This window comes from Hoplias malabaricus, chromosome 2, assembly GCF_029633855.1.
Source record: "Hoplias malabaricus isolate fHopMal1 chromosome 2, fHopMal1.hap1, whole genome shotgun sequence".
Taxonomy (NCBI): Eukaryota; Metazoa; Chordata; class Actinopteri; order Characiformes; family Erythrinidae; genus Hoplias; species Hoplias malabaricus.
Window position 1 is genome coordinate 9,245,422 of NC_089801.1, and position 8,522 is coordinate 9,253,943.

The window sequence follows — 8,522 nt, forward strand, 5'->3', positions numbered from 1 at the left end:
AATTACTGTGGCTTATGTAGTGACTGGTAAATGTCATGTTTCTCTCGGCTGAGCTAGTTCACTTGGTATCATGGATGTTGTTGTGATGTCTCAAGTTTGCTAATACTGAATCTTGTATCAAATGTTGGCCTTCATTGTCCTTCCCTTGTAGTAGCAGCAATGTGGAAAACTGATGTTTGCTCATAGGTCGGGAAAGAGCAATAAGAGTATATTAGAATTTTAGTCTGTGAAATCCTGAGTCACTCACCATACACAATGATTTTATGTGCTCTACAGTGTCTGTCTGTTCAGCTCCACCTTGTGGCGGACCTCCTACATAAACACATGCGCCATCAGCAGGGCGCTCTCCTGTTCTTCAGGGAGGGACACGGCACCAGGCTGGGAAAGCAGGGTGGAGATAATTTTCTGTGCCAGCTGAGGTCTTGCTTTCCGCTCACAGTGAGTCGCAATCTCACTCCATGTCTCCACACTGCTCATGACATCATCCAGGATGGTCTTTTCAAGGACACCTGTATAACAACATTTATATCACTCAACATGCTCCATTCTGGCTTTAAAATAAAAAATAGAATCCAGATGTTTCTGTCTGTTAGACGGTAGATAATACTGTGTGTCTGAAAGGCGGAATAACTGTCAAAACTTTTTACTTAGATAAGTAAACAGGTGAATAACCTGTAGTGTATGGTTAATTAGTTAACTGTACTAAATAGCCAATGTACACAATGGACACAACATTTTATTAACATTTTAATAATAAATGGGTAGTGTATGCTAACCTTGCCCATCAGAATACAATTTCTGCAGCAGCTGGAAGGCCAGGTCCTCCAGGTCAGTGCTGAGAAGGGAGTGGCAGATAAAGCCAACAGAAAGGAGTGCTGGCTTGCCCCCAAAAGGCTCAGTCAAATCCTGCATCAGAGCCAGAGTGGGGCACCCTCTCAACACAAACATACAGTCTTCTGCACAAACAAGACACAGGAAGTCTCAGCTATTAAAGCATCTGTAGTTGTATGTAAACATTTGAACACCTTGAATGATTTCATAAGTCAAAATAAGGATGACAAAAATCTAAAGAACAGTGTCTTGTCCTGTTGTGTCTAAAAAATGACTGTTCAATAAATATTTAAAGTTTTGTATGGCATACGATTATATCAGCCACACAATGCCAGTATATTTTTGCATTCGTCTGTTCTCCAGATAAATCTCCCATTTGCTAGGAAACCAAACATAAGAAAATGACAAAATCAGACAATGAAGGTGTATTATGCTTGATCTCACCTACTGTGAATCCTTTGTTTTTATAAATGAATTCTAAAGCACCGCTGGCCAACCCTTGTCTGCACAGGCAGAGAGCTGCCTTCTTTAACACGCCACAGGCTGTGTAAACAATGTGGGCAAGGGCCAGACAAGTGTCTGCAACACGTGGGTCCTCATCTCCATGGCTACAGATTATATCCCCTAATTCTTCACTGTAAATCAGCCTGGAAATGGATATAGCACAGGGATTATATTTTTAACAAACCAAACAGAACCATTCCCTGGCCTGCATTAAACAGAAATATTTTTTTATCCTCAGAAAATACTATTCTATTCTGTTTATTTGTATTGCAATACAGCTCTTCACAAAGCAATTTAACCTAAATCTTGCAATGTTTTTATGAAGCCCACTTGCTAGTAGTAGGAATGTAGGATCCTCCCTTGATTGTGTGGTATGTTACCTATGCTGGGTGACCCAGAAAGTAACAAACTCGATATAGCCATGCTGCAGTGCACATCGGACACCCTCCAAAGACAACTCTTGTCCTGGCAGGTGGTCCTCAGGTGTGGATGCAATCATCAAGATCTGGAAGAAGAGCAGCAGTGGAGGAAGTTCTCCCTTATACACGGAGACAGCTGAGAAAAAAATTGTAGGAATATTAGCACAGCTTTTTCCAACCCGAACCAATGTATAATATTCTATTAAACCCTGCATATAATAGAGAGGGCACACATCTGAATAGCTCCACAGTCTCCATGTTTATCAGGATACCACCAGGTGACTTTACAGCATGATAAGCAGCAGCCTCAAATTCACCCCCTTCAAATAGATCTGAGAACCTGCAGACAACAAATAAAGCAATCAACCCAAAACCACTACAGCCCTGTTTTATTCTTTCTAGAAATTCTAGAAAACCTACCTCTGTACATTATTATTTGACCTTTTCAATGCTTCATATGTACTGACACCATACAAATATATGTTACATTCTATTACATATAAAACAAATTACAGTTCTATGCAAATGTTGAATGTTTTTGCTAATGAAGATGAAAAAAAGAATAATATAAGCTACAATAATTTCTGCACATGGCGCAGCAGGTAGTGTCGCAGTCCCACAGCCCTAGGGGCCTGGAGGTTGTGGGTTTGATTCCCGCTCCGGGTGACTGTCTGTGAGGAGTTGGTGTGTTCTTCCCGTGTCCGCGTGGGTATCCTCCGGGTGCTCCGGTTTCCTCCCACAGTCCAAAAACACACGTTGATAGGTGGATTGACGACTCAAAAGTGTCCGTAGGTGTGAGTGTGTGTTGCCCTGTGAAGGACTGGCGCCCCCTCCAGGGTGTGTTCCCGCCTTGCACCCAATGATACCAGGTAGGGTCTGGACCGACCGCGACCCTGAACTGGATAAGCGCTTACAAATAATGAATGAATGAACTTCTGCACATGCCTTTTTCAGTATGTTATGTTCAAAAAAGTGTGTTCTCTGTCAGGAATGAGTAGTAATTGTCACTTAGAAAACCAATAAAAATGTGTCATGTACTAAGGGATTCAAAACATTCCTGTGTATAATAGTAGTTTTATAAGGTGATTTCTACCAACATGAATGTGTTTGTGATTCAAAAACCTTTGAATGTAATCCTTCAATAGCTTTGATTGTTTGATTTTGCCAGGATCATCCTCTTCAACGATGTCTGTGTTGATGCCATAGTAGTCAGTTTCACAGACTGGAATAAAATGACACACATTTAGTTTCCCGTAGAGCAGAGCTTTTGCTATAAGCTTTTAAGTGCTGAAAGCCAAATTAAGACCACCTTTCATTTGTGAGATGGTTTTCAGTTCAGAGTTAAGGAACTCCTCCAGAGGAAGGTTCATTGATTTGTCCCAAGAGTCAATAGCCTTTTTCAGAAAAGTCAACTGTTTACAACTAGAGACATGAACAATAAAAATTAAATCTGAGATGGGTATAACCTATGACACATATAATCTATGTCACAGTGACCATTTATGAGCTGAAATTACAATCCTGCATGTGCACAAGTTCCCCCCCCCTCTTTTTCTGGTAATACATTCGGCAAACATTTAGAAAATGTGCTCTAATCTTTATTGTACAGGCTCTATTTATGGATATGTTATCTTGGTTTCACTAAGAAAATTAACAAAACAGTGCTGCTAAATCTGTTGTGACATGTTCTCACCGTAGCCGCAGTCTGTCATTGTCTAAAGCAAGTTCATCTCTTTGTTTCATGATGCTGTTCATTTTGATATTCAGTTCATCTTTCACCTGCATTGGCACAAACTGGCTCTTCTTCTTTTTCAGAAGCTCGGTTCGCTTCTCTTCCAAGAACTTCAGATGCTTTTCCAAGGCTTCTGAACTCAAAGACTCATTGAGGGTAAGGCCTGAAAGCAGGAAAGGCTGATATTGTTTTATTGGGGCAAGAACTCACAGCATGGTAGTTATGAAAGTAAAAAAAATTATAGGCGATAATTTCCCTTGCCCCAGAATGCACCCACTTCTAACACATTGTCTGGACTAATAAAATCATGCATTTTAAGTGACGTGACTCATACAGGTGGAGTGAAAGGCTTTGAATTCTTTCTGATTTTACTCCTGCAATTTCTCAAAATTTAGACGCTGTATTTTGGACAGGGTGAACACTGAAGTACCTGGTATCTGACCCACAGGATTCTGTGCTTGTTCATCCAAATTCTGCTGCTGATTTGAATCTCTGTGATGTTCTCCACACTGCTGAATTGTTATCAGCTCTGCTTGGACCTCAGCAGTATCTCTTTTAATTATGGCAATCCTAAAAAGAGGAGGCAATGTTTTGTTTTCTCATAATGAGCAACTTCACAAAAAAATGTATTGAGCTAGGACACTATGACCAGTACATGCTGTCTTATGCGTGCAAATATGAGAAATGCAATAGTGGTACATTCTAAATTAAGCATGAAATTGATCTACTGTTGTAACCCAGTATTTTGGATGTTTGGACCTGACAGTTTTACTCACACTTTAACTGAGCTGAGCCATTATTTCACAGACATGTTTGACTTGTTCTAGTTACCTTAATGTTGACATTATCCTTGTGTTTACCTTTCTTGTAGTTGGGCAGCTCTCTTCTGAAAGTACATTAAAGACGTGGGTTGTGCGATCATGGCCTTCTGTTTTCCATGAGCAAGTTTGGCACTATGGTCATTTGTTTTCACAGCAGCAATAAAATCGTCATATTCTTTCTTTATAGCCGCAAGAATCGGCTTGTATGATGTAGCATGCTCAATTACCTAAATTACAAAATCAAATATATATGTAAGAAGTTGGCTCTAGTTTAAGAAGTTATGCAACATAGTAGTTTTGCCATCTCAGATCTTTCTACAGTGGTTCTGATAGGAACCACAAAGAGAACTCGAACAGAACTCAGTGATGGTATTGTGGCAGATTTGTGGCAAAACTGAATTTTGAATGTTTAGGTTTGATTCGCTGTGCACATTCAAAACACTAGGGAAAAAAATCATTATGGTAATATCATTTATTATCTGTAACCGCTTATCCAGTTCAGGGTCGCGGTGGGTCCAGAGCCCACCTGGATTCATTGGGCACAAGGCAGGAACACACCCTGGAGGGGGCGCCAGTCCTTCACAGGGCAACACACACATTCACTCACACACTTACACCTACGGACACTTTTGAGTCGCCAATCCACCTACCAATGTGTGTTTTTGGACCGTGGGAGGAAACCCACGCGGACACGGGGAGAACACACCAAACTCTTCACAGACAGTCACCCGTAGCAGGACTTAAACCCACACCCTCCAGGTCCCTGGAGCTGTGTGACTGCGACACTACCTGCTGAACCACCGTGCCGCCCATTATGGTAATATAAGTTTAATAAAAAATATAAATTATTAATATGTTACATTCATTAAATATACATTAATACTGCACGGTAATTTTGGGCATGACTGATCAATGGGTAGCATAAAACGTTAGAACACCTGGACCACCTTTTTAAATCTGTGTCATTTAAATGTAAGGAGACCTGAAATGGTTCAAAAACCTTCCCGACAGCTCTGACAGTTGAATTACTATTTCAGGCTTTACAGAGTGACTCGCAGCAGTAGGACGCAATGCTTGAGCAGGTTTCTAATTTTTTTATTATTTCATTTGATCCAATAATGCGATATTTGAATTTTAACATAACAAATCTTAACTACATAATACAACTTTAGTAAAGTACCTTGTCAAAAGCAGCGCTGTAAATAAAGTATCTCTGTTCATCAGTCGCTGCGGTTGGGGAGCATAAGCGCTCCTTCTCGCTTGATATAAAGTCATACAGTGATTTCATGAACTTTTTGTCATTTGCGGTTATAAAGAACGGTGCAGATTTATCCATAGCTCAGGCTCTGCCGGTTTATTTAGGGATAAATGCTGAATGTTGTGGCTGTTAACTAGAACGGACTGTTGCTGTGGAAACGAAGGTTTATGGGTAATGTAGTTCTTCTTTAGTTCTTTAAGTACAAACCTTTCGATTAACAAAGAGAATATAATGCATTTTAAAAATATGTTTATTTCTTTGCCTTATGACGCTAATAACTCGCGTTACAGTTAGTTCATTTCTTTATTTATTCAGTTTTATCATCAGGCTTCGCGCTGGTCACCCTGCCCCTGCGCTCTGTGAGAGAAAACCCCGTGGCGCCCTCTTCTAGCCCTCTTCTCATGTTCCGCCATTAGCGAGAGGCTTGTGGTGAGTGGGGCTCCTACTGTAAAATAAAAATTACGCAAAATACGGCAAATAAACATCGGCATTTCGGGTTGAGATAGTAGTTGAAAGTCTCTGTGTTCTTTCTTTGCAGGTGGAATCGACGGCAAAATGCAGATTTTCGTCAAAACCCTCACGGGGAAGACTATAACCCTCGAGGTGAGCGGAAGAAACGCAATGAGTCGCGCGTGTCATTTTTTGTATTGATTCAGTAACACATTACCTCAAAATTACTTTAGATGTTTACGTAGCTGCTTCAGCAAATGCTATTTCTAAATAGGCCTGTCAGGAACTGTAAGGGTTGTAGCTTCACAGAGTTGATCTTTAGTAGCCGGCTAACTACTGTAGCACGTGTAAACAGCCCTGCCTTCATGGGTAGAAAGAGTTATGAATTCCTGCTTGATAAATGTGTTGCTTAAATTAGTAGTTTAATTCAGGCATGCTTGACTTTAAGTTAAGAGGTTGATTTACGTTATAGGTACCTCGTTGGGAAAATAACTGATTCCATACGCTATACTGTACTATGCATATTACACTGAAAATGCATCGGTATTTTACTGTTAGTACTATACAGTTGTGTGGTCATATGTAGTTTTGCAATAATATCTAGTATATCAATTATGTATGAAGATTTGGATGATACTTTAACTGTGTTTCCTTGATATTTGTAGGTTGAGCCTTCAGATACTATTGAAAATGTCAAGGCTAAGATCCAGGACAAAGAAGGTAAGGCATAGTATCTATCAGTATATCAGTAGCCTTAGTTAACGTACTGAGTTTAGTACATGTGAAGCAGTTCTTGTGTGTGGACCTTAAATTATCATTTCTATCCAGGTATCCCTCCTGACCAGCAGAGGTTGATCTTTGCTGGGAAGCAGCTTGAGGATGGACGCACTCTGTCTGACTACAACATCCAGAAGGTAAGCAGTGCGACCGATATTTGTAAACAGTTTGAAAGTACTTGAGCAAATAGTGTGAACTTCAAGTAGTTCTGCCACACCTTTCTGTCGAGTCTACCATCATTTTGTACAGACTCTACAGATAAACTCCAGTTGATGGAACAGCTAATTTGGCTTTTGTGGGAAATGTTCTATGGAATAGTACATTCTTTTTTATAAAATTTACAGTAGATGCGAAACAACAAACTTAATCTCGTTATTTTGTCATTGTTTTTAGTCTGTCAGCCACATTTGGTAGTTTTTGGTGTGTTCAGATATGATTTTAGGGATGATTGACTATTTGCTCAACTTTAAATTTGAATTATGAAGTCTTTGGCCCCGTCAGGTGACATTAGTTTCTGTTATTACCTGTGAGTGTTGTCCTCACAGTCTGGTGCTCTCATTGAGTACCAAACAATAGCGAAACTGTTATTATTCTTTCCTGTGTGCAGTCTGGAACAGGGTTTAATGATAAGGGTTATGTGAAATTCAACCTGATCATTTTTGATGTCCTCACCTGTTTCTGATGCCGCTTGTTACTATTAATAGATATGTAGTATTTCTAGGTAGAGACAAGTCTGGTTAAAGTTATGTGCAGACATAATTCTTCAAACTACTGACAGATTTAGCATTGCTGATTGACTTGCACACATTAACTTCATTAATAGGGCTGGGTTCGAAGGAACAGTTGTCTTGTTGAATACGACATATAAATTAATGCTGATTACTTGTAATGTACAACTGAGGCCAACTTGCTTGCAACTAAAGCTAATATACTTACTAAATGTATCCAGGAGTCCACGCTTCACCTGGTGCTGAGGCTGCGTGGTGGTGCTAAGAAGAGAAAGAAGAAGTCTTACACCACCCCAAAGAAGAACAAGCACAAGAGGAAGAAGGTCAAGCTTGCTGTGCTGAAGTATTACAAGGTGAGAACAAATGCTGTATTTGTAATTTAAAATGTCCATCTGATTTTCTGGTAACTTGAAAGTAATAGTGGAATTGTAAGGGTTATTAAAAATTAGATTTTTTATTATTATGTATTTTTAGTCTAAAGTTCAACCTTGCCTTAATTATCATTCTTTTTTTTTAGGTTGATGAAAACGGCAAGATCCACCGTCTTCGTCGTGAGTGCCCCGCTGATGAGTGTGGTGCTGGTGTTTTCATGGCCAGCCATTTTGACAGGCACTACTGCGGGAAGTGCTGTCTGACCTACTGCTTCAACAAGCCAGAGGACAAGTAAATGTACAGTAGTCAATAAAATTTTCACCACCCCAACTTCACCTCTGGTCTTTATTTAATCTTCTCATCATTGTGGCTTCAGTAGTTGAGACAGGGGGAGGCCTGAGTTTAACCTAAAAGTGGGAAACAAGGTTTAAAAATATCAGCTGACTTGAAATTCCACCTCTGACACATCTCATTTTCAGTCTGATAAACATCAGCGGAGATAAAACTTGATGAACTTGGTATGAATCCACTACATTAGATTAATACTAATTTATACAAGTATTAGAAAGTGTTTATGTTGTGTAACATTACTAAATAAACATTTCATTAGTAAATATATGTTTGGAATAT

The 8,522-nt window shown here is 39.7% G+C and overlaps 2 protein-coding genes across 2 annotated transcripts; one reads left to right on the plus strand and one right to left on the minus strand.

Annotated features, from left to right (window-relative positions):
- LOC136686978 (clathrin heavy chain linker domain-containing protein 1-like) lies at positions 1 to 5,803 on the minus strand. The gene is made up of 11 exons (XM_066661124.1): positions 5,488 to 5,803; positions 4,347 to 4,534; positions 3,917 to 4,056; positions 3,448 to 3,649; positions 3,064 to 3,176; positions 2,877 to 2,976; positions 1,988 to 2,094; positions 1,716 to 1,890; positions 1,276 to 1,478; positions 777 to 956; positions 1 to 509 (listed from the first exon to the last, which is right to left on the minus strand). Exons 1-11 carry the CDS (start codon positions 5,641 to 5,643, stop codon positions 313 to 315), a joined length of 1,761 nt encoding a protein of 586 aa, XP_066517221.1. The 5' UTR covers positions 5,644 to 5,803; the 3' UTR covers positions 1 to 312.
- Positions 5,804 to 5,949: 146 nt separating this feature from the next.
- Positions 5,950 to 8,223, plus strand: rps27a (ribosomal protein S27a). Its single transcript, XM_066661125.1, has 6 exons — positions 5,950 to 5,994; positions 6,104 to 6,168; positions 6,681 to 6,735; positions 6,844 to 6,929; positions 7,742 to 7,873; positions 8,038 to 8,223. Exons 2-6 carry the CDS (start codon positions 6,121 to 6,123, stop codon positions 8,185 to 8,187), a joined length of 471 nt encoding a protein of 156 aa, XP_066517222.1. The 5' UTR covers positions 5,950 to 5,994; positions 6,104 to 6,120; the 3' UTR covers positions 8,188 to 8,223.
- The last annotated feature ends 299 nt before the right edge of the window (positions 8,224 to 8,522 follow it).

Bases quoted from the DNA above. Each gene is read 5' to 3' on its own strand.
- LOC136686978 (XM_066661124.1), bottom strand. From the start codon at position 5,643: ATGGATAAATCTGCACCGTTCTTTATAACCGCAAATGACAAAAAGTTC. The intron at 1,479-1,715 runs GTAACATACCAC...ATCCATTTCCAG, and splicing joins TTCTGGGTCACCCAGCATAG to GCTGATTTACAGTGAAGAAT. The intron at 957-1,275 runs GTGAGATCAAGC...TTGTTTGTGCAG, and splicing joins AAACAAAGGATTCACAGTAG to AAGACTGTATGTTTGTGTTG.
- rps27a (XM_066661125.1), top strand. From the start codon at position 6,121: ATGCAGATTTTCGTCAAAACCCTCACGGGGAAGACTATAACCCTCGAG. The intron at 6,736-6,843 runs GTAAGGCATAGT...ATTTCTATCCAG, and splicing joins TAAGATCCAGGACAAAGAAG to GTATCCCTCCTGACCAGCAG. The intron at 7,874-8,037 runs GTGAGAACAAAT...CTTTTTTTTTAG, and splicing joins CTGTGCTGAAGTATTACAAG to GTTGATGAAAACGGCAAGAT.